Here is a 25,481-nt window from a genome sequence, read left to right on the forward strand (position 1 = left end):
ATTATATGATGGTATTTAAGTACTTACTATGTGCCGGGCATTGAACTAAATGCTGGGGGAGATACAAGGTAATCAGGTTGTCTCACATGGGGCTCAGAGTTTTAATCCCCATTTTACAGAGGTGGTAACTGAGGGACAGGGATGTTAAGCGGCTTGCCCAAGGTCGCACGGCAGACAAGTGGAGGACCTAGATTTAGGACCCATGTCTTGTGACTCCCAAGCCTTTGCTCTTTCCACTAAGTTACGTTTATTATTACCTATTATCATGGTACTTGTTAAGTGTTTACTATGTGCTTTTCTAAGCGCTGGGGCAGACACAAGTTCATCAGGTTGGACCCACAGTCCCTGTCCCATGTTAGGCTCGCACTCTTAATCTCCATGCTACAGATGAGGTAAATGAGGACCAGAGAAGTGAAATGACTTGCCCAGAGTCACACAGCAGACATGTAGCAGAGTGGGGATTAGAAGCCACGTCCTTCTCCAAAACGAAAAAGTGAGACAGAGACTGCTTCTTGTCTCTACCCCAACCCTATAGTGCTCGGCATATAGTAAGTGCTTAACGAATTAATAAATACCACGATTATTATCGTCATTCCTCTTATTATTGTATTAATAATAACAAAGCGGGCAGGCCAATTGATTTTACAGACCATATTTGACTAGACTTGATACACAGCTTGGCCTAGTCCAGCTGGTGACGGGGAATCGGGTGGGACATCTTCAGCTTGCCCTTAAAGGACCAGAGGCAGAATGCGGATCTTTAGCATTTAGTACAGTGCTCCGCGCACAGGAAGCGCTCAGTAAATACGATGGATTGATTGATCTTTGGGGATTGGTTAACTTTCTGGGCAACCTAATTTTCTTAGAAGACTCAGTTCTGCCATATCGTGAATTTGCACTACCTATCTTGGCTAGGACGCGTGTAGAGGGTTAGCGTAACTCTCCTAGGAAATAGTGTGCTGGAAGAAATGGTTTGTGTGTGTGTATTCGTACACACGTGGAATACAATGAGTAATCCAGTGTATTTTTATCTGTAATACGGAATTTTCCTGCCTGCATCTCCCTCGGTGTAGGAGAATTGCTATAGTTGCAAGACTGCTGCCAAACACTGAATAAAAGTCTATTTTATATATATATATATATATATTTGGTCAGTCAATCGTATTTATTGAGGGATTATGGGACGCAGAGCACTGTACTAAGTGCTTGGGAGAGTACATTGTGACGATAAATAGACACATTCCCTGCCCAAAATATAGATTCTTACAGTCTATAAGACGTAGTCATTAATAAAAATGAATAAATTACAGGTGTGCACATAAGTGACGTGGGTCTGGGAGGAGGAATGAATAAAGGGGGCAAATCAGGGCCATGCAGAGGGGAGTGGGAGAAGAGGAAAGAAGGGCTTAGGTAAAGGCCCGTTGGAGGAGAGGTGCCTTCAATAAGGCTGTGAAGGCGGGGAGAGTAATTATCCGTCAGACATGAGAAAGGAGGGCGTTCCAGGCCAGAGGCAGGACGTGGGCGAGGGGTCGGCGGCGAGATGGACGAGATCGAGGTACAGCGAGAAGGTTAGCATGAGAAGAACAAAATGTGCTGGTTGAAGGGTAGCGAGGTGAGATAGGATGGGGCAAGGTGATTGAATGCCTTGAAGTCAATGAGTGCAGGGGTGCATGGGCTCCCGTGGGAGTTTCTTGGGGAGCGGGGAAACATGGCCTGAGGTTTTTGTAGAAAAATGATCCGGGCAGCAGAGTGGAGTATGGTCTGGAGTGGGGAGAGGCTGGAGGGTGGGAGGTCAGCAAGGAGGCTGATAAAGTAAACCAGGCAGGAGAGGATAAGTGATTGGATTAACATAGGAGTGGCTTGGGTGGAGAGGAAAGGGTGGATTTTAGCCATGTTGTGAAAGCCAAAGTGCTTACTCTGTGCCAGGCACTATTCTAAACACTGGGGTGGAGACAAACTGATCAGGTTGGACTCAATCCACGTCCCACGTGGGGCTCACAGCCTTGATCCCCACTTTACAGACGAGGTAACTGAGGCACGCAGAAGCTAAGTGACTTGACGACGAGATTTGCGGCGGAGCCGGGATTGGAACCCAGGTCCTTCTGACAGCCAGGCCCGTACTCTATCCACTAGGCTTCGCTGCTTCTTTGTTCCTCTTTACCTTCTCCCGTGTCTGTACTGATTAGCTCCGTTTTGGCGTGAAAGCACAACGCGATTCACGGAGGAGATCGTTAACAGTGCTCTCCCTCGCCACGCTGGCGGCAGACATTTTTGCCCTTCCGGAGGGAAGGACAATTAGCCACCCCCCAATTCGGCGATGTCGCACTGCTGTGATGCACGTCGTCGTAATATTTTTTGGTTGTTTATGGTATTCGTTGAGCGCTTACGATGTGTTCTAGATACGAGCTAATCAGGTGGACACAGTTCCTGTCCCACATGGGGCTTGCAGACTTAATCCCCATTTTCCATATGAGGTCATATGAGGCATGGAGAAGTGAAGTGACTTGTCCAAGGTCGCACAGCAGACAAGTGGCAGAGACAGGAATAGAAACTAGGCCTTTCTGAATCCCAGGCCCGGGCTCTATCCACGAGGCCACGCTGCTTCCAAACATTAGATTTTGCAGAAGTGTGATTCTCCGACTCCACTCCCCTCCCCCTCAGTGGCCACCCTGGACAGCTCGGCTCCGACGGCTACGGATCACTTCCGTCCTCCCGCCCTCTTCGTGTCGACGATCTAGATGTAAATGGAAGGTAGTGGTGCCCGGAGGAAATGAAGTGGTGACTTTGCCCGGTGTTATACAGCAAAATTTAGGGTCACGGAGGTCAGCGGTCATTGCGTTCCTGTAGACGGGTAACGGAGGAGTGATTGTCATGCTTGTGTTTTCCTGCCGGGATTAAAGGGACTATGCTTTTCAAGATCATAGATGCAATGCTTTTTTAAGAAAAAGAGTGGGAAATAAATCTTCCCCATCGTGGCCAGCGGCAGAGATGGTTGCGGGGAAGAGTCCTCCCTCAGGTCTGGAATTCCCTTCCTCTATCATATCCGACAGTCCACCACTTTCCCCTCCTTCGAAGCCGGACTAAAATCGCACCACCTCTGACAATCTTTCCCTGACTAAACCCTTATTTCCCTTCCCCTTGGCATCACCCACGCGCTTGGCTGTTTACCCCTTAAGGACGACTTTTTTCATTGGTATTTGTTAAGCACCTACTACGTGTCCAACGGCGTTCTAAGCGATGGGGTCTCGTCTCCTCCAAATGCCGTCGAGCCGTTTCCGATCCATAGCCACTCCAGGGACACGCCCTCTCCAGAACGCCTCTGCCATTACGTCGTTCTTCTATGTGTCCCCGTAGAGTTTTCTTGTAAAGATATGGAAATGGTTTACCACTGCCTTCTTCCGCGCACTAAAAAAAACTCGAGTCCCTGATCAGCGTTTCGATAGCTCGACCTTTGGCTCTTTCGCACGCCGCTGCTGCCCAGCACAGGCGAATCGACTTCATCTGACACTTCGGCTTAGACGTCACCAATCCGGGTAGCCCTCTAAGGCACAGCTCTAAACTTCATCGGCATATGTGAACTCTTCTGCCTCGAGAAGGCGTCGATAGGACAGAAGCTCTGGGTAAGTCCAAGTTACTTGGGCCGGCCCCAGTCCCTGTCCCGTATGGGGCTCGCATTCTAAATAGGAAGAACAGATGCTTAATCCTCACTGTGCAGGAAACTGAGGCACAGAGAAATGACACGGACTTCCCCAAGGTCACACAACAAGCAATAGGCAGAGGCGAAATTAGAACCCAGGTCTTTTGACTCTCCGGCCTGTGCTCTTTCCACTAGGTCTCGCTGCTTCTCTCTGATACTCCCAACCCCACAGCGCTTATGGCTATGTACTATTTCCACTATTTAGAATTTACTTTAAATGTCTACCTCCCCCGTGGGACCCGTATGCTCCAAGAGGGCAGAAATGGTGTCGAGTTCTTTCCCAAACGATCAAGTGCTCAATAAATACCGTGGATCGATCGATCATTTAATAGAAAAATCCTTAAACCTTCTACACCAGCCTCTCCTTTCCTCTTCCCATGGCTGCTAGGCCTTTTCTCCAAGCACTTGAATAAACATCAGAAATATTCTGCTTTTAAGGAGGAGGGAATGGTCCACGGTGCCAAAGACGGCAGAGAGTTCAAGAAGGATTAGGAGAGAGTAGAGCTCATAAAACTTGGCGAGGAGGAGATCGTCGGTGACCTCGGATTGCGCAGCTCCAGTTGAGCGAAGGCTGAAATGCCGATTACAGCGGGTCGAGAAGAGAGTCGGGGGATAGAAAGGGAAGGCGGTGGGCGTACGCGACCCAGTCAAGATGTCTGGACCGAAGCGGGAGCAGGGAAGTGGGGCGATAGCTGTATGGCCTTGGGAAATTAAACGTCTCAGCCGCGTCAATAAAGTACTGCCCCGTTAGCACCTATGAATTCATTCACAACCTCCTTGGCCCTAACGTATGCACGTCAGCTCAGTTTATTCATTTCGACCACTTGAGTTGGAAACGTTTTTGTTCGCCTCTTCCACTGTAAAACTCTTTGTGGGCAGAGAACGTATCGTTTTGTTATTCCCCAGAGCATAGCACCAAATGTACAGCGGGAACACGTCTACCAACTCTGTGCTCTGCACCCGGAAACCACCCAAAAAATACGTTGGCTTGAAGTGGGCGCTCAATAAATGCCACCATTCCTGCTCCTATTCATTCATTCGACCGTATTTATCGAGCACTTACCGGGTGCAGAGCGCTGTACTAAGCGCTTGGAAAGTACGCTATAGCAATAAAGACAGGCGATCCCTGCCCACAGCGGGCTCACTAGTTGTGGGGGAGACAGGTATCGGTAGAAGTAAACAGGCATCCGCACAAATAAATAGAATTACAGATAGATACATAAGTGCCATGGGGCGGGAAGGGGGGGAAGAGCAAAGGGAGTGAGTCAGGGGGATGCGGAAGGGACGGGGAGCTGAGGAAAAGCGGGGCTTGGCAAAAATACGGAACGCTTTACGAATTCGCGTGGGGGCCGTGCTAATCTTCCCTGCGTCGTTCCACTTTCGGTCTGTGCGCTGACTTCTACTCAGCATTACTCCTGCTCCGACGACTGTCGTTCCTATCGCTGCTGCTGCTGCTGCTATTGTTATTTTTACCTCGGCGGCGGCGAGAGAGACGAGACGGAGGTGCAGTGAGAAGGTTAGCGTCAGGGGACCGAAGCGTGCGGGCCGGACTGTAGCGGGAAGATAGCGAGGTGAGGGAGGAGGGGGCAAGGCCAAGCCATTGCTAAGGAGCTTCTGTTTGATGCTTAGGTAGATGGGCGCTCGCTGGAGGTTCTTGAGGAGCAGGGAAACACGTCCTGAACATTTCTGTAGAGAAATGATCGGGGCAGCAGAGTAGGGACCGACGTGTGGGAGGCGGGGAGGTCAGCAAGGAGGCCGACGGAGTAATCGGGCAAGTCACTTAACTTCTCTGGGCCTCAGTTCCCTCATCTGTAAAATGGGGATTAACCGGGAGCCTCACGTGGGACAGCCCGATTACCCTGCATCTACCCCAGCGCTTAGAACAGCGCTCTGCACATAGTAAGCGCTTAACAAATACCAACATTATCATTATTATTCATCAAGGAGGGGGAGGATGAGTGATTGAAATGAACATGGCAGCAGTTTGGGGGGGGGGGGGGTGTCCACAGCCAGGAAGGCAGCTGAGAGGTCGAGGAGGAGCAGGATGGAGTAGAGGCCGTCGGATCGGGCAAGAAGGAGGTCGCCGGCGACCTTTGAGAAGGCGGTTTCTGTGGAGCGAAGGGGACCGAAGCCAGATTGGAGGGGGTCAAGGAGACGATAATTAACAACTCAATAATAACTGCTGTTAAAAACAATGAATACTACTTGCCTTTCCATCTACCACACGGCGCGGTCACCGGGAACCAAAGGAGAGGCGGCGCGGCGCGGCGGAGAGAGGACGGGCCCGGTCAGGGGTTCTGATTCCGGCTCTGCTACACGTCTGCCGAGTGACGTTGGGCGAGTCACTTCCCCGGGCCTCGGTCACCTCATCTGTAAAATGGGGATTGAGAGTGCGAGCCCCACGCGGGACGGGGTCTGCGTCCAACGGGACTCGAATCTACCCCGGTGCTCAGAACCGTGCTTGGCGCAGAGTAAGCGCTCGACAGTGACCACAGTTATATTATGAGCATCGCGGGAGAGGTTGGGGCAGGAAAGCGCTGTGCAAAAACCAAGGGGGAAAGACTAGGTTCCAGCGATCCCCATCTTTCAAACAGGCCGCGGCCTTGCTCGAGGAGTGGCCGGACCGAGATGGGGAGGGATGGAGAGGAAGAGAAGGAAAGAAAGCGCAAAAAAAAAGGGGGGGGGGGGTGGGACAACCAAATCTGGGGAGAAGTGGGGAGAGGCTCGGCCGGTCCGGTTTAACGATGAGTTGGGGGGTCGGGGGGGGGGGGGTCTGGAGGGGAATCGCCCTTAACTCTTCTCTCCCTCACTTTTTCCCAAACCGGGAGGGGGAGAGTCCTTGGGGAAATCTCCCACCCTGCGGGGGGGGCAAGGTTAGGAGGGGCTAAAAGGCAAAGGAGCCTCGGGCATCGAAAGGAAAAGCCAAGCGATCGACCGAGAGGGTTTGGGGAGGAGGAGGAGGAGGAGAAGGAGGAGGAGGAGGAGGAGGAGGAGGAGGAGGAGGAGGAGGAGGAGGAGGAGGAGGATTAGGGGAGAGGGTGGTCCGGGGAGGTAGGGGAGGGGGTGGAGATCTCGGGGGGGGCTCGGCCATCCAGGAGGTGGCGGAGAGGAGGGGACGGAGGGGTGGGGGCTGCCTGGGCCGATTTGGGGGAGGGAGGGAGGGAGGAAGGGAGGGAGGGAGGGAGGCCGGTCCCCCCGCGGAGCCGCCCTTTCCTCCCGGCCGCTCCCCGCCGAAAGAGGGGGGCCGGGGGCGGAGCCGCCGGAGACCCAGCCCTGCCCCAGTTGGAGGGAGACAGCGAGGCGGGACCGGAGCCGGCTTCCACCTCCCAACCCCAGCTCCCAGCTCCGGCTTCCACCTTCCAGCTCCCACCTCCCAGCTCCAGCTTCCACTTTCCAGCTCCCAGCTCCCCAGCTCCCAGTTCCAGCTTCCAAGCTCCGGCTCCCAGCTTCCAGCTTCCAAGCTCCGGCTCCCGGCTGCCCAGCTCCAGCTCCCCGTCGCCGGTCCCCAGGCCCCCGGCCCCCACTTGGCTCCGGGGGCTGGGGCGGTGGGTGGCTCGCTGCCGGGGGGGTCCCGGGGCCCGTCTCCTCCTCCTCCTCCTCCTCCTCCTCCTCCTCCCGGGCCTCGTCGGGGGCGGGGGAGGTCCCGGCCCTGCCCGCCCCCCCCCCCCCGCCCCGGTCCTGCCCCCCGGTCCTGCCCCCGCATGGCTTCGTCCGGCAGCGGGATGGAGGAGGTGCGGGTGTCGGTGCTGACCCCGCTGAAGCTGGTGGGGCTGGTCTGCATCTTCCTGGCCCTCTGCCTCGACCTGGGAGCCGTGCTCAGCCCCGCCTGGGTCACCGCCGACCACCAGTATTCCCTCTCCCTCTGGGAATCCTGCAGGAAACCCGCCAACCTCGACCTCTGGCACTGCGAATCCACGCTGGGCAGCGGTGAGCCTCCCCTCCGCCGCCCCTCCGGCCGAGTCACCTTGGACCGGTCGTTGCCCTCCCTCCTCCTCCTCCTCCTCCTCCTCCTCCTCCTCCTCCTCGGGGCGTCTTCTCCTCTCTGAGCCCCGGACCCTCTCTGAGATCCACCCCAGCGCTTAGAGCACTGCTTGGCACCCAGTCGGCGCTCGCTCCACAGATGCCTTTATCGATCATCGTTATTATCACTCTCCCCAGCGCCTAGAGCAGTGCTTGGCACAGAGTAAGCGCCCCACAGATGCCATCATCATCATCATCATCATCATTATCACTCTCCCCAGCGCTTAGAGCACTGCTCGGCACAGAGTGAGCGCTCGACGGATGCCATTATCATCCTTATCATTATTATTATTACTCTCCCCAGCGCTTAGAACAGTGCTTGGCACAGAGTAAGCGCTCCGCAAATGCCGGTATCGTCATCGGCGTTATCATTATTATTACTCTCCCCAGCGCCTAGAGCGGTGCTTGGCACAGAGTAAGCGCTCAACAGCTGCCATTATCAATCGTCATTATTATTACTCTCCCCAGCGCCTAGAACAGTGCTTGGCACAGAGTAAGCGCTCAACAGATGCCATTATCATCATTATTATTACACTCCCCAGCGCTTAGAACAGTGCTTGGCACATAGCAAGCTCTCATCCAATGCCATAATAATAATTATTATTATTATTATTATTATCATTCCCACCACCGCTTAGAACAGTGTTTGGCACATAGTAAGCGCTTAACAAATGCCACAGTCGTTATTATGTGTCTTCCCAGAGCTTGGTATAGTGGCTTGTATGCAGTGAGCGCTGAAGAAATACCAGAATTCTTTTTCTTATCCTAGCGATTGAGCGCTTACTGAGTGCTGGACACTGTACTGAGCGCTGGGAGAGTAGGCTATCACAGAGTGGTCCGCAACGAGTTTACAGGCTGGGTGGTCCCCCTCTCCCATCTCTCATCCCTCCACGCCCCCCAACTTTCCCCTCCATCCCCCCTTCTTCGCCCCCTTCCACTCCCATTTGCTCTCCTCTTTCCCTCAATCTGCCCCTCTGCCCTCTCCGGTTTATATCTTCAAACCCAACCCCAACGTGCCAACCCTGACCAGCTTCCTGTAATAATAACGTTGGTATTTAACTATGTGCCAAGCACTGTTCTAAGCGCTGGGGGAGATACGAGGTGATCGGGTTGTCCCGCGTGGGGCTCACAGTCTTCATCCCCATTTTCCAGATGAGGTGACTGAGGCCCAGAGAACTTAAGCGTCTGGCTCAAAGTCACACAGCTGACTAGTGGCGGAGCCGGGATTAGAACTCATGACCTCTAACTCCCGAGCCAAGCTGCTTCCTTTGCCTTCCGCATCCCAATTCCGGCCTTCAGTCCTCCCTCCTTAAATCCTGGGGTTCCAACCTCCCCCCCTCCCCCCCCACCTCCATCTACCCCCGTCATCCATCCCCCTATCTTCCCATCGCTGCACCAGGTCGCTTCCCTGGGCACCTTCGCTTTCCCGAGGTGGAGAGTAACCCATCCGTTCCCTATTGTGGTAGAATTGGGCATCCAGACTGGTGAACGGTACTAGAAATGTAAATGTCCCTACTACCGCGTGACCTTAGCCGAGTCACTTCGCTTCTCTGTGCCTCGGTTCTCTCACCTCTAAAACGGGGATCAGGACTGTGAGCCCCACATGGGACAGGGACCGCGTGCGACTCAGTTTGCCCGGGTCCGCCCCGGTGCTTAGTACAGCGCTTGACAAATGCAATTATTTTATTATTACTACCCCCAGGACACCTAAACCCCCTCACAAATCATCAACCCCCACATACTCCTCGCCGTGCTATTTTTACACGAATGAGTGATTTGGAAGAGTTCTCGTGATGCTCACCTGCATTCTTCCCCTCTCCGCTTCTTCTTTGCTAGATTTTTTTTTTTTACCCTCCCCAGGAGAATATTCTTTCGGGATTTATTTCCGTCTGTGTGCTCCACTACGGAACAGCCAGTGGAGAGGAGAAAGCATGAGTTTCCTTTTTTGGCGATGCCATTCAGGGACCGTGTACTATTTTCCGTTCGCCTTCGGATCCCTTCCTTGCGTACCCTCTCTTTTCTGCCCCGAGGGCGAGAAAGTCGGAGTTTCCACGCTGCTCAACGAGCTGGGGATCAGCCAACACCGAGTGGTGGGAGGTCGGCAGGGGGAATCGGTCGGTCAACGGGTCGATTGAGCGTTTACTGCGGGCAGAGCGCTGTGCTAAGCGCTTGGGAAGAGTACAGTAGACCAGAGTGGGTAGAGCGGGTAGAGAAACAGCGTGGCTTAGTGGAAAGACCCCGGGCTCGGAATTCAGAGGTCGTGGGTTCTAATCTTGGCTCCGCCACTCTTCAGCTGTGTGACTTTGGGCGAGTCACCTGACTTCTCTGTGCCTCAGTTACCTCATCTGTCAAATGGGGATTAAGACTATGTGAGCCCCACGTGGGATGACCCCTTTTCTTTGTATCTACCCCAGCGCTTAGAACAGTGCTTGGCCCGTGGTAAGTCCTTAACAGATACTATTATTATAATTATTAGGCACATTCCCTGCCCACGATGAGCTTACAGTCTAGAGGTGGGGATAAGGGAGACGGGGCCCCCCCAACGTCACACCCGACCCCCCCTCCTTACTCAGGTTGGCCTACTCGAGGTCAGTCCTGCTCTCTATTTCCCGCTTCGCAGTTTCTCTCCTGCCTGGATTCTCCCCCAGCTTCATTCCGACCCCTCTCCGCCTTCCTCTTGCTTCCAAGTCACCTCTGCTCTGTTGTCACTTCTCATATCTTAGGCTATTTGTTCCGGCGGTGGGAAACAAGCCCCGTTTCTTCTCATTTCAAATCCGACTGGAGGTTGAAATCTGTTAGACTCCCTTATGGGCCGTTTGGACTTTTTGGCAGCAACCTCTGAATCCTTCTCTGATTAGGGTAAAAGTTACTCCCGAAGCAAGCGCTAAGGGGAATCTGCTCCGGTCTGTCTTCGGCCTCTGTTTCTACTTAAAAAAGGCACCAGTTCCGAGTTGTTGAATTGTCACTGTCGGTCTAGTGTTCTTCGGTACGAGTCTTCATTTTTTTTTCCTTCCCCCCAGCACCTCAAATCCTAACCCAACATTAGAATCGAGGGGTTTGGGGATTTTTTTTTTCCCCCTGTTTTATTCAGTTCAGGAGGAAAGAGAGCTTGGATTGTGACACAATGGCAAAATTTGTGGTTTTAATTCTGCAATCTGGTTTCGGTTCAGAACGTAGAGTAAATCTGCAAACGAGGCTGCCCGTAACTAGGAAACACAAACTTTGGAGGGAAATACCTTTTATTTTCCCTCCCCGATATAAATGGAAATTTATGTAGGAATGTCAGCTTCGACACGGTTTCCTTAGCAACCTGGACCTTTTTCTCCTTTCCCACTATCTTCTGAAATAATGCTCGCTGATTACATAAAGACTTCTAAGATAGATTGGATATTGGCGGGTGGGGAGGGGAGAGGGTTCAGGGTCAGAAAGCGACTTCAAATCCCTTTTCCTTTTAAAACCCCAGCCCTTTCATCCTCACCAAAGAATGTGGGGGACTGAGAAAAATCTAGATTGAATTTACTGAGCAGGATCTAATGTTTGTTAATCTCTCTGTAATTGCTCTCCTAGTCATCCACCTCCTAACCTTATTTCTCTCTAGTAAAAATTTGTAAAAAAATCGCCGTATTTAGTAGGCTGCCCGACTCTGCTCGGTAAAAACCCGAGGCACATTCAGTGCTGTCTTTCTGCAGCTACCTCCTCTTGGCCCCCTGTAGAAATTCATACCACAGCATTCATTTCTGTTCAGGTTCTTGAATAGCAGCCTGGCTTATTTTACTTAAAATACTTTCAGGCTAACAGAGCCCGTTCACCAGCGGCTAGAGAAGAAGCGGTGATTGTCTGATCTAAGCCTTCTTTAACACACAGATTTTTGTTCTACAAGCTTTCCAGATCTGTCAGCAGCCCCCCCCCCGCCTCTAATTTTTGAACTCCACCCTTTCCACCGGGGTACGTTCTCTTAATATTTCAAGCCGACTTTCCAGCATGCAGAATGTCTCACATTAATCAGTCGATGGTATTCATTGAGCAACTACCGTGGGCTGACAGCACTGCGCTAGACGCTTGGGACAGTACGGTACGAGAGCGTTGGTAGACACGTACCCTGCCCGCGAGGAGCTTACAGTCCACGTTGGTACAGTAGGGTGAATAAGACAGAAGAGGAACTTAAAATGATCTTTCCTTTTTGCTTCTAGTTCCAGAGTAAACCGCACTAGCCCTCTGTGAGAACCAACAGAACCCAGATTCTCCACCGATCATTAAAGAGATGGACCTCCTGGTCGCTCGAAATAAAGTTCCTTGAGAGGAAGTGCCGAGAACAAAGTTTTACCGAAGGCCCTCGTGGCGTCTTCAAGATGCGATTACAATGTCTGTCTTAAAGACAGCTGTCACCTCTGTTTGTCGTGAAACGGCAAGCTTGTGTTTACTACAAGTGATGTTCGAAGAACAGACCAGTGCTGATTCATCATGCCTCCCACCCTCCCTTTCTCCCAGTTTTTTAAAAGTGCCATTTTTATTTTTTAATAAATCATTTGCTGTTTGTAATAGATTTTCAACACAGCTCTACCACTGTACCCGTACCAGATTGGGTCAGCACTTGGACTAGGAAGCAGTAATCCCGAGGGGGTCATTCGGGTCTGACACTTGTTTTTGCCCCTGGGGTTGAAATTCAGCAAGCGGGGAAGGGGTGGGGGGGAACCCAGAAAAGAAAAATAAGGATCTGTACATTTGCAGAGAGTGGCAAGCTGATTTCAGATTTAGGGTGGGTGGAGCCTATGCATTTGGGACATCAAAACACGGTTTTATATTTTACGATGTAGATGGCTGGAATCTCTTTGCAAGTATAATGTGACAGAAACTGGCACTGCTGATTCTGAAGTGGGATCTTTAAAAAATAAGCATGCGAAATAGTACGGAATGGGCATGTCTATTTTTTGCTAGTTACGTCTAAATGAATATGTTCTGTTTGGACTATGCTAATGGAAGTGACTCGAAAGCTTCGCGTCCACTAGGGTCAGTATAGAGACTGTAGTGGGTTATAAACTATTTGTTCACCAAAGGCAAACGTTTGCAAATGTGACCGTGCATATGCTGCATGTATCCTGCATGGTTTTTTTTTTAATAGCTATGCTCCAACTGTTTCACTAGGAACTTAGGGGTACACGGAGTAAACAAATGGATTATCGCGAAAACGATCGCGTCGGTTTCATTTATGAGCCGTGTGTATTTGGGGTTTATGAAGCCTAACCACGTAGACACCACTCATTGAGGGAATAGTCGAGTCTGTTTAGGGGAGCTCAGAAGTCATTACCTGGCTGAAGGAATCCACAGAACGGTCTCTTACATTACAGGTGGTGGACTATATTGACATCTCAAAGGGGGCTGGAAATCACAAGCCTATTTTTTGAAATTGCAATTTGTACAAAATATAGGTTACGGCTCTAAAAACGCTGTCATTTGAAAGAATACCTTTTAAAACGTTCCCCTTAATTCACCGAACCTTTTGAAAAGAAAGCTTCCTTGGGATAGATACTAGGGATCAATTCAATGGGAAATATCCCGGAAAATGGATGAGTTTCCTAGATGGCTTGGCCCGCGGGCCAATTTGAATACGTTGAATCCGTACCATTGACGTGTAGCAAAAGTGTCAGTTTGGAACACGACTTCTTTCGAAGAGTATGTCACTGTTGCTTTAAATGAATTGAAATGAACGTCTTTGCAAACAGCCCTGAGAGCAAATCGCTCTGAAACATTGGTATTGGCTTCAAAATGTGCTATTCAAATAGCAAAAATAGAACAAATGCCATTGAGTTATTCAAAGGTTAAACGTCTGTTGTAAATTAATTCTCAAATCAGCCAGTATTTATTGAGCACTTACTCTGTGTAGAGCACTTCCATGTGGCTTAGCGGATAGAGCTCGGGCCCGGGAGCCAGAAGGACCTGGGTTCTAATCCTGACTCCGGCACCTGTCTGCCGTGTGGTCTTGGGCAAGCCGCTTCACTTCTCTGGGCCTCGGTTCCCTCCTCCGGAAAATGGGGATAAAGAGTGCGAGCGCCATGAGGGACAGGGACTCTGTCCAACCCGATTGACTTGTATCTACCCCAGTGCTTAGTACAGCGCCTGGCAAGTAGTGAGCCCTTAACAAGTACCGTAATGGTCACTGTTACCGTCATTACTAAGCGCTTGAGAAGTACAATAAAACAGAATTAGCAAACACGTTCCCTGCCCAAATGACCTTACAGTCCCAGAGGAGAGACAGACATTAATCCAGCTACGGTTCTCATGTTAAATTTATAGCTGTCTAAAGGCAAATAAACATAATCCCATTTCAGGCCTATCAGAAAATATAGGTTTTAAATTCACCAGATTACTGGACTTCCTTTATTCAGAGGAGCAGAACTGCTTGGCAAAAAGTGGTGACGGATATTTCTGCATTTTTTTTTTCCTCGAAGAGGGAAGAGAAACCTTAAATCTCCAGAGGATCACTTGGGAGATCTTTTGGAGTTAATGGATTTGTTGGACGTGGGTCACGCTGTTTTTGCATCAATCAGGGGCATTTCCTGAGCACTTAGCGTGTGCAGAGCACTGTGATAAGCGCTTGGCAGAGTACGATACGTCAGAGTTGGCAGACGTGTGCCCTGCCTGCACTGGATTATTTGGGAAGCAGCTGCTGGGCCCTGTGGAAAGAGAACCGGAGGACCTGGGTTCTAACCCTAGCTCAGTCACCTCCCGGCTGTATGACCCTGGACAAGTCACTCAACTTTCTGTGCCTCCGTTTCCTCATCCGTAAAATGGGGATTCAATACCTGTTCTCCCTCCTGCTTCATCTGTAAGCCCTGCGAGGGACAGGGGCTGTGACTGCTCTGCTTGGGACAGAATAGGTGCTCAACAGATACCGCGGTTATTATTATCGTCGTTACGTGGGCATTCGGTCCCGACTCTCGGGAAATCTCTATCTTGATTTTGACCCGCCGCCAGCTGTTGGCAAAAGTGCTTCGGCCGGAATTTCATTTAGGGGGCATTACGAGGAGGAGCCTGTACAGAAACACGTGGGTTTTAAGAGCCATCTTGAGCATGTGATTCTTACCCTGCTGGATTGGAGTACGGTCCCCCTTAAGTGGGTTTTCATAACAATTCAGTTATAGAACCAAAGCAGAGGATATGGTGACACTGAAGAGAAGCGAAAATGATTAAAGGGCTAGAAAATGGACTGCACGAGGAAAGGATGGAATAACTGTGGTTGTTTGGCTGGAAGATGGGTGCCAAGGAATCACCGAACAATATCCAAGTATAATGAAGGGTTACGAGGAGAATGTCCATTCGTTCATTCATTCGATCACATTTATTGAGCACTCACTGTGTGCTAAGCACTGTACTAGTGTTTGGGAGAGTACAGTGCCACAGCAGCCATTCGACTGACAACGAGCTCATGGTCTAGAGAATGTCACTCCGCCCTTTTCCGTGTTCTCGGAAAATCGAAGACGAGGAGACGGACTTAAACGAAGCCTGTCCCACTGATTCCTAGGGATGGGCTGCTTAAGCAATTCTCCTTCCTATGTGGACTCTCCTTTAATCTGTGAAATGATTCGCAACTCCGTGTATTATTCTGAAGTAGAATTAACGGAAACGCACCGGCGGAGAGGCCGATCCCAGCCATACCGCTTGCCTGCCGTGTGACGTGGGCAAGTCGCATCACTTTTCGGAGCTTCGCTTTACTCATCTGTCACGTGGACAGGGAATGTGTCTACAGTGCTCTGCACACAGTAAGCGCTCAATAAATACGACTGAATGAATCAACATGGGAATTGAATACCAATTCTCTCATTCATTCAGTCAGTCGTATTCATTGAGCGCTTACTGTGTGCAGAGCACTGTACTAAGCGCTTGGAAAGTACAGTTCAGCAAAGGGGACAGTCCCTACCCACAACGGGCTCACAGTCTAGAAGAGACTAGGATAGTGCACAGGCCTGGAAGTCGGAGGACCTGGGTTCTAATACCGGCTCTCCCACTCTCCTGCTGTGTGACCTTGGCCAAGTCACTTCACTTCTCTGTCCCTCAGTTTTCTCAACTGGAAAATGGGGTTCGATACCTGTTCTCCCTTCTACTTTGTCTGTGAGCCCCACGTGGGACAGTGACTGTATCCAGCCTAATCAATCTGTATCTACCCCGAGCTTAGAACAGAGTTTGGCACCTAATAAGCACGTAACAAAATACCTTTTTTAAAAAAATAGCTTATTTTGGGCTGAAATGAATTCATATGTCATTTAAGAAGTTTAAAAAATCAGCCAAAGAAGAGGATGTGTAAACTAATTTGGGAAATCTAAGCTAAGAATAAAAGACCTCCTTTATTGGTTAATTGAATGCTTTTACAAGTTAATTGGATAGATGTCATTCTTTGCATGCCTCAGATATTTGTGTTAATAATTCTGAATCCTCCATCTGAGAGATTTTTCAGGTTAAGATATAGGAAAATAATCATTTCTTCAAGAAATAACCTAAAGGACAGGTTAAAATAAATAGCAGGCCACTTTTCTCCTAGGCAGCAAAGTTTCTTGGTCATTTTGCCTAGTCGATATTCCAATATAGAAACCCATCTGCTTTACTTCTTCCCTTATGCCTGGCTTAAGGAAAAAGGCCATTGGAAAGATATTTAGCTTCACTTGATAATAACAAAGAGATGAACTCCAACTCTACATACCGTAAAAGGGCTGAGTTGGCTCAGTTTTCTTCGTTGCCGGCAACATGTCTTTTACAGGCATGGTTGAGAGGAAGAGCAGACTTCTCCTGGAGTTCTACTTCCATTTCCCGGATGAATCTGACTCCCCGGAAGATGGTCTACCGGCTCTGTGTAGCATCAGGAAAAAGGAAATATTACTGCACTTTCATTTTCTGGTGGAGAGCAGGTTCCATTAACTTGGGAAGAACGGAGCTTACTTGCCATCCCAGGGACTACGACCTTCCTCTCCTGCAGTTTCGGAGCTTTATGAAAATCCCATCTCCTCCAAGAAGCTTTTCCCAATTAAACCGTCTTTTCCCCTACTCCCTCGCCCTTCCGCTTGGCCTATGCCCTTGGATCTGAACCCTTAAAGTGCTTGATTCATTCATTCTTTCAATAGTATTTATTGAGCGTTTACTATGTGCAGAGCACTGTACTGAGCGCTAGGAATGTACAAATCGGTAACAGATAGGGACAGTCCCTGCCCTTTGACGGGCTTACGGTCTAATTGGGGGAGACAGACAAAAACAATAGCAATAAATGGAATCAAGACAAATAGAATCAAGATAAATAGAATCAAGATAAATAGAATCAAACATCACCTTCATTCCCACAGCATTTATGTACCTATCCGTAATTTATTTATTTATAAAAATGTCTGTCTCCCCCTCTAGACCGTAAGATCCTTGTGGGCAGAGAGCGTGTCTCCCGACTGTCATTTTGTTCTCTCTCAAGTTCTTAGTATAGTGCTCTGCACATGGTTAGTGCTCAAAAAATAGCATTAGTTGATTGCCGTCGTGCTTTGGCGGGAGGAGAGGAGGAGGGAGTAAAAGAGGATTTATGTGAGAAGATCCAGGGAGGCAGGGTGGCATGGCTTGGTGGAAAGAGCCCGAGCTTGGGAGTCAGGGGTCATGGGTTCTAATCCCGGCTCCGCCGCTTGTCAGCTGTGTGATCTTGGGTAAGTCACTTAACTTCTCTGTGCCTCAGTGACCTCATCTGTAAAATGGGGACAAAGACTGTGAGCCCTAAGTGGGACAACCTGATTGCCTTGTATCTCCCCCAGCGCTCAGAACAGTGCGTGGCACATAGCAAGCGCTTAACAAATACCAACGTTATTATTATTATTAGTGGATGCAGTATGGACCTTGGAGTCAGAAGGACCTGGGTTCCAATGCTGACTCTGCCACTTACCTGTTGTGTGACCTCGATTAAGTCACTTAACATCCCTGTGCCTCACTCACCTCATCTGTAAAATGGGGATTAAGGCTGGGAGCCCCATGAGGGGCGGGGACTGTGTTCAACCTGATTACTTTGCATCTACCCCAGCGCTTAGTGCGGTGCCTGGCACAGAGTAAGCGCTTAACAAATACCTAAAAATCATTTTATAAATAAACAGATCTCACACGGGTCTGCTCTGCTCACGCTGGGGATGGGGAAGAGGTGGGTGGCATGCCCAGCCTGAATCTGCCGTCTGCCTTCCTTTGTGTAATCCTTATCGTCAGTGGTACTTATTGAGCGCTTAATACATGCAGGTAACTGTACTTGGCACTTGGGAGAGTTGGCAGACACATTCCCTGCCCTTCACTCATCTCTTCTCCTTCTCCTCCACCCAGGGGGGAGAAACAGACCAAATGTAGTTAGTTATAGGAATAAGCAGAGTCCTGAACTGTAAAAATAGAAATGACTAGCTTGGACGCTTGAAAATTACCTGGAGGGAAAACCACCCCTTGGTAAGGACTGAATCACGTAATGAATTTAACGCTGAGCCCTCAAATGAGTCTTTGGCCTGAGTTATGGGAACAGTTCATGCAAAAGCAAAAAAAAAAATCCATTTCTGAAATACTCTGTATGGAAAATTCAGGGCAACCTGTATATTCAAGTACTCTATGGAAAATGCAGGCAACACGTATTTTCAACATGAATCTGGACCTGAATTACAGTATCTGGACAGCAAATATACATCAAGCTCGAGCTTCTCAGTTCACCTTTTCTTATATCGTCATCCGACATCTGCTCTCTACACATCTCGGAAAATAGGCGAGAGGGAAGGAACCCACTCTGTATGAGACAAGTGACTTGCAAGTTTCGAGGTAAATGCAAGGTAGCATTATCAATCGATCCGTGGACGTTTTGAAAGGTAAAAGCGGCACAAAGAAGTGGAAATGACTGGCCCAAGGTCACATGGCAGACACGAGGCAGCGATGGGATTAGAACCCACGTCCTCTGACTCCCAGGTGCTTCTAAAATCCGGGCTATTTTAGTCGGGATTTAGGGCTGTCCCAGGCTGCCAAGACATTAAGTGAATGAAGTAAGTACATTAAGTACAGTGCTGTGCACACAGTGAGCACTCAATAAGTACTATCGAATGAGAAGAGTTCCAGTGATCGATTGGCCCGTCTGACTCTTTGGCAGCCATTTCCCAAAGCCCAGTCAAGGTCGTAATTTGGGGAGACAAAGAAAAATTACCTGCCGCCCGAAGGAAACGAGCTGGAGTCGATTTTGCAGTATTGGTGTTAATCTCTACCAAACCAGACACACATAGCCATCCGCTCCCCATTTGGCCAACACGAGGCATTATTAGACGCTCGGTAGGGCTAATGGGTCCCGTCTATAGCCATGACGCAAGATATCGCTGAGACTTTATCGGTCTCAGACACATTTATCCCCTCGTCCGCCTTTTAAGCCGCTATTGAACGTAACACCTCTGTTGGCCAAACTTGCGGTCGGAGGGTTGTTTTTCACTGTTTCAAAAATCAAATCAGCGGCGGCAAGCAGAAACAGTAGAATCAACAAAAACTCCCATTCCCCTGTAAAATTATTCTGAAGCAAAAACAACACCAAACCCCATCATTACTGAGAAAAAGAGAAGATGTGGCCTATTGCCCACAAGCGGGAAAATATCTACCGGCACGATACCTATGTGGGTTGACAGAATGCTCTCAGGAGGACAGAAACCATTTGGAAACCCTGTATTGATGTGAAAATAATCTTTTGCGTTGGCTTCGCTGTTCTGTTTTCGTTTTACATTAACATCAACAATGCAGTAGATTTTTATTTCACAGAGGAACCGGGTACGTTTTCGGTACTCTACCTTTTCTCCAGATCGAAGTGCATTTCGGGGACCGGAGCAGGCGAGTCTTTCGCTGGTGTTCGTTCAGTCGTATTTATTGAGCGCTTACTGTGTGCAGAGCACTCTACTGAGCGCTTGGGAAAGTACGATACGACAAACAGTGACGTTCCCTGCCCACAACGAGCTCGCAGTCTAGAGGATAGATCTAGCTTTTTTTGTGTGCCGGTGATATGTAGGATTCTGCCTCCCTCAGTCACGTATTTGCCATCAGCCTCATCGAGATCTTGTTCGCGTCTGCTAATTCTGTTGTATTGTACTCTCCCAGGCGCTCAGTACGGCGCTCTGCATATAGTAAGTGCTCAATAAATACGATCGACGGATTGTTGCATCAGGAGAGAAGCTGTATAATAATAATTATGGTCCTTTTTAAGTGCTTACTGTGTTCCAAGACTGTTCTAAGCACTGGGGTAGACACAAGTGAATCAGGTTAGACACAGTCCCTGCCCCACAAGAGCCTCACGGTCCTAATCCCATTTTACAGCTGAGGTAACTGAGGCCCAGAAGGGTGAAGTGACTTGTCCAAGATCACACAGCAGACACGTGGCAGAGCCAGGATAGAACTCCTTCTGACTCCCAGGCCCGTGTTGTATCCACTAGACCACGCTGACGCCTTGCCATATATTTTGCACTGGGAGAATACCGTGCTATCATATTCGGAAGTAGGTTAAAAACCCAAAGCCTTGTGGAATTAATCTGAAAATTCACTTTGGAGACCTAAAATACTTGCTAAGGACTTGTATTTGGGGATCAAAGACTGAGGACAACATTGATTTTAATGATTAAAATACTGGATTCTTGAAGTAAGGAAACAGAATTGAAGCATTTTCATACTAGTGTATTTGCCAATACCAAAAAAAAATATGGATATAACAATAATAATAATAATGTTGGTATTTGTTAAGCACTTACTACGTGCAGAGCACTGTTCTAAGCGCTGGGGGAGATACAGAGTCATCAGGTTGTCCCACACGAGGCTCACAGTTAATCCCCATTTTACAGATGAGGTACCTGAGGCACAGAGAAGTTAAGTGACTTGTCCACAGTCACACAGCTGACAGGTGGCAGAGCCGGGATTTGAACCCATGACTTCTGACTCCCAAGCCCGGGCTCTTTCCACTGAGCCACGCTGCTCCTATATATATATGAATATATATATATATACATATGAATATGAATATAGTTTATTCATAGAGTGAGCCTTATTAGGTAACAAACATAGAAAAAAAATTAGAGGTGACATTAACGCCACAAAGCTAAGCTTTGTTTCTTAAACCTATATATGGAAAGCTCATTTATGTTTCATTCTTCTCTTCTCTGAGCTTTCGGTCATGGTTCGGGAAAGAAATCTTACAGTCTGATTATCAGTTCAATGTGCAACATCAGCTTAAAAGGCCAACAACATGTCGATCGTAATTGGGGGGAAAAAAGGCAGAAGAGCAAAAAACAAAAATGTATCACCATTTGGTGGTGCAGCTGCAATTTTTATGTCGCAGAAAGTTTTAGTTGCTTCATATTAAGAAAAGATATAATACAACTGGAGAGGGTGGAGGAAAGGACAAGAGACATGAGGGAGTTGGAGAAACTTGTGTATGAAGGTAGGTCGAAAAGACTGGAACTTCAGCTCGGAAAGATGAACGCTGACAGAAGGTATGATTGAGGTCCACGATCTATTAAAGATGTAGACGGGGGAAACTCGTAATCGTTCACAAAAGACTACCTCGAGGAGGCACCTAGTGAATTTTGAATCGTACATCAATCAATCAATGATGTTGATTGAATGCTCACGGTGTGCAGAGCCCCGCTCACGTGCCTTAGTGGAAAGAGCGCGGGCCTGGGAGTCAGAGGACGTGGATTCTAATCCCGGCTCCGCCTCTTGTCTGCTGTGTGACCCCGGGGAAGTCACTTCACTTCTCTGTGCCTCAGTGATCTCATCTGCAAAATGGGGATGAAGACTGTGAGCCCCACGTGGGACAACCTGATGACCTTGGATCTACCCCCGGCGCTTAGAACAGTGGTTGGTACGTAGTAAGCACTTAACAAATACCATCATCATCATCATCATCGGTAAATACGATCGAATGAATATTTGGGAGAGTACAGTATGAAAAAATGGGTATAGATGATGTCTTCCCACAAGGATCTTTACCGACTAGAGACTAGAGTTGTAACAAAAAAAAGGAAATATTACTTCAAGCACAACAGCTGTTAAACACATCCAGTTTTTCATTCATTCATTCCATCGTATTTATTGAGTGCTTATGCCAACAGCCACAAAATGTTAGAATATATTATTCCCTCCAATTCCAAGAGGGAATCGGGTGAATCGCTGGATGCATGGTCAAAATGGTTCAGGTAAGGGAAATTTACGGATATCCAAGCAGAGTGGCTTAGTGGAAAGAGCACAGGCTGGGGAGTCAGAGGTCATGGGTTCTAATGCCGCCTCTGCCACTTGTCAGCTGTGTGACTTTGGGCAAGTCACTTCACTTCTTTGTGCCTCAGTGACCTCATCTGTAAAATGGGGATGAAGACGGTGAGCCCCACGTGGGACAACCTGATTACCTTGTATCAACCCCAGCGCTTAGAACAGTGCTTTGCACGTAGTAAGAGCTTAACCACTACCATAATTATTATGATATCCGATGATGCATCCTTTACCATTCAGATGGGTATTAAAGAGGATCCTCTAGACCGTAAGCTCATTGTGGGCAGGTACTGTCCGTTTATCGTTGTATTGTACTCTCCCAAGCGCTTAGTACAGTGCTCTGCCCACAGTGTAAGCACTCAACAAATCCACCCCAGTGCCTAATACATAGTAAGTGCTTAACAAATACTATTATTCTTACAATCATTATTAATAAATACGATTGAATGAACCAAAGTTACGGGCAAGGGACATGTCTACCAACTCTGTGAGACTGCACTCTCCCAAGCGCTTAGTACAGTGCTCTGCACTCAGTAACTGCTCAATAAGTACCACTGGTAATGGTAACGATGACCGCGTCCCATAGATTCTCGGAGCTTCTTACTGCCAGTTTGGGACCTGATTCAGTAGTAGAGTTTGCCCGATCCATTTCCCTGATCCAGTACAAGCATCTTGCTTGCGTGCTTGTTTTGATTTATGGCATTTGTTACGCACTTACTGTGTGTCAAACCCCGTTCTAAGCTCCGAGGTAGATACGAGTCGGTGAGGTTGGACACAGTATAACTATATAACAGACATATTCCCTGTTCACAACAAGCTTACAGTCCCCGTCCCGCATGGGGCTCACGGTGTAAATAGGAGGGATGTGTATTTTAAATGTCTCAAATCAGTCCTTCACCTCAATTTTTAGCTCTTTTATCATCCACTTAGGGAGAACTCTTTCTCTGAAAATTGTATTTCATTTTTGGCAGGGATCACGTCTGCCACCTCTATCGAACGGTGCTTTCCCAAGCATTTAGTACAGTGTTCTGGGCACCGTAAGCGCTCAGTAAATATTGACTGAGTGCAAGACCTTTCAAAAGCTGGGCTCAAGGTTGGTGTAAGAGAATGGGTGAAATAGACAATAACATAAGTTGGGGCAACTCTGGCCTCATCCCCTCTGTAGCTCGTGAGGAACTTGGCCCTCCAGTTGGATTCCAGCCACAGTCTCAGGAATCTCCAGAACCTTGCGAGCCTGTTGCTCAGCTCGGTATTCCAAGACCACCGGGAGAATCTCCACTCACACTCATAAGGAAGTCAACGGGATTCCGCACTGCAAGAAGAGTTTAAACAGAAAAAGAAAGCTTAGCCATTAAAATTCAGAAGCTTGTCCGTTCTCCTTCCGTAGGCTCGGAGCTCGAGAGAGGAATCCAGGAGGTCATGGATTTCAGTCCCCCGGTTTTCCCTATTGTTCCGCTTCCTGCCTCCAGACAGGGGAATATCTAACCCACTCAGGACAAACAGCACCGGTGATCTTTCCCGGATGGAGACGCTACAAGCCCGCAATATCTAAGCACCCACTGTTCCGTCTCTCAGACAATCAAGAAATCCTTCCAGGAGAGGTAGCACGACGTAATAATAATAATAGCGATGATGATGGTATTTGTTAAGTGCCTGCTCTGTACCTAACACTGGTCTAAGCGCTAGAGTAGATACAAGGTAATCAGGTTGCCCCAGGTGGGGCTCACAGTCTCAATCCCCATCTGACAGATGGGGTAAAATAAGCTTGTATCCTCCCCAGCGCTTAGTACAGTGTTTGACACATAATAAGTGCTCAACAAATATCACAATTATTGTTATCTACTCGGCTTGCCTCCTCGACTGTGAGCCCCGAGGAAGACAGAAACCTCTTCTGCTCTAAATATTTTATTCATTTAATAAACCTATAGCGTTAGAATCTTTTATTCAACAGGTAGGACTCGTTCTTGTTTTCGTTGAATTTCATTTTCTCTTGTTCGGTCCTCAGTGGAGAAAAACTGATCAACATCTGATCACTGGAAGCGCCTCGAGCGCAGGGAACGCGTCTGCCAACTGCTCTTTTGTATTTTCTCAAGCGCTTAGTACAGTGCTCTACACAAAGTAAGTGCTCAATTAATACCACTGAGTGACTGATTTATAAATCCTTTCGTATATTTGAAGACGATGATGGGGTCACCCCGACTCTTCAGACTAAACAACATCAATTTCTTTAATCCAGTGGCGCATAATTATATCTCCTGCCTTAGACTGTGATTTCCCATGTGGGAGAGGGATTGGGTCTGATCTGATTTAACTTTATCAACCCCAGTGCTTCTTCCAGTGCTTAGTGTCTTAAAAATACCACAAACACCACAAGTACTTACCCCTTATTGAAACTGCTTGCAGTCAGTTATATTTGTTGAGCGCTTACTGCGTGCAGAGGACTGTACTAAGCGCTTGGGAGAGTACAGTATTACAAAAGACACATTCCCCGCCCATGACAAGCTTACAGTCTAGAGGGGGAGGCAAGCATTAATATTAATAAATTAAAGATTTGTACGTAAGTGCTGTGGGGCTGGGAGTCGGGGGATGAATTCCCAAATCCTCAGGTGAGTAATGCTGAAGTTTATTTTGTTAATGAGATGTACATCACCTTGATTCTGTTCATCTGTTATTGTTTTAATGAGATGTTCTTCCCCTCGATTCTGTTTGTTGCCAGTGTTTTTGTCTGTCCGTCTCCCCCGATTAGACCGTAAGCCCGTCAAAGGGCAGGGACTGTCTCTGTTACCCATTTGTACATTCCAAGTGCTTAGTGCAGTGCTCTGCACCTAGTAAGTGCTCAATAAATACTATTGAATGAATGAATGAATGAATGAAAGTGACTTTAGGAGGTGGAAATTGGGTGGAGAGAAGAAAGATTAATCCAGGAAGGCCCCTTGGAGGAGCTGTGATTTGCTCTCAGGAGGGTGGAAGTCAGGAGTCTCCTAAAGACATGTGCAGTTGATTTAGGAATAAGGTTAAATGGGACCCACAAATCGCCGGAGGTCAAATCAGGCCCGTGAGTTGAATTTTCCTTTTCTTTTTGCGTGTAGGTGGTATTTGTTAAGGGCTTACTAGGGGTCAGGCACTGTACTAAGCGCTGAGGTAGAGACAAGTTAATCAGGTTGGTTGCACTTCACGCTCCATATGGGGACTCAGTCCCCATTTTCCAGATGAGGTGACTGAGGCCCAGAGGAACAGAGTGACTTCCCAAAGGTCACACAGCAGACAAGCGGTGGAACCGGGATTGGAAGCAGCCCCTTCGGCTTCCCAGGCCCGTGCTCCATCCGCTAAACCAACCGCTTCACCGGCCGTTTCACCGCCCTCCTGGCATTTTAAGCGTGGCCGCGGGAAAGGGAAGGAGGGTTGACTTGGGCTGCCCTGAACTTCCCCTTTGCCGACGCCAGAGAGCAAAGCTCAATAGCTCCGACTCACCTGGACCGTGCAGCAGCTGGGAGGCCGGAAG

General features: G+C 48.6%; 1 protein-coding gene across 1 annotated transcript in view; it reads left to right on the forward strand.

Annotated features, from left to right (window-relative positions):
- Positions 1-7,374: 7,374 nt before the first annotated feature.
- Positions 7,375-25,481, forward strand: part of TMEM47 (transmembrane protein 47) — a 42,905-nt gene continuing 24,798 nt past the window's right edge. Inside the window, exon 1 of the mRNA XM_029083213.2 lies at positions 7,375-7,624. Coding sequence (XP_028939046.1) covers positions 7,399-7,624 — 226 coding nt within the window. The 5' untranslated portion in view covers positions 7,375-7,398. The remainder of the gene's footprint in view (positions 7,625-25,481) is intronic.

Source organism: Ornithorhynchus anatinus, chromosome 18 (assembly GCF_004115215.2).
Source record: "Ornithorhynchus anatinus isolate Pmale09 chromosome 18, mOrnAna1.pri.v4, whole genome shotgun sequence".
NCBI lineage: Eukaryota > Metazoa > Chordata > Mammalia > Monotremata > Ornithorhynchidae > Ornithorhynchus > Ornithorhynchus anatinus.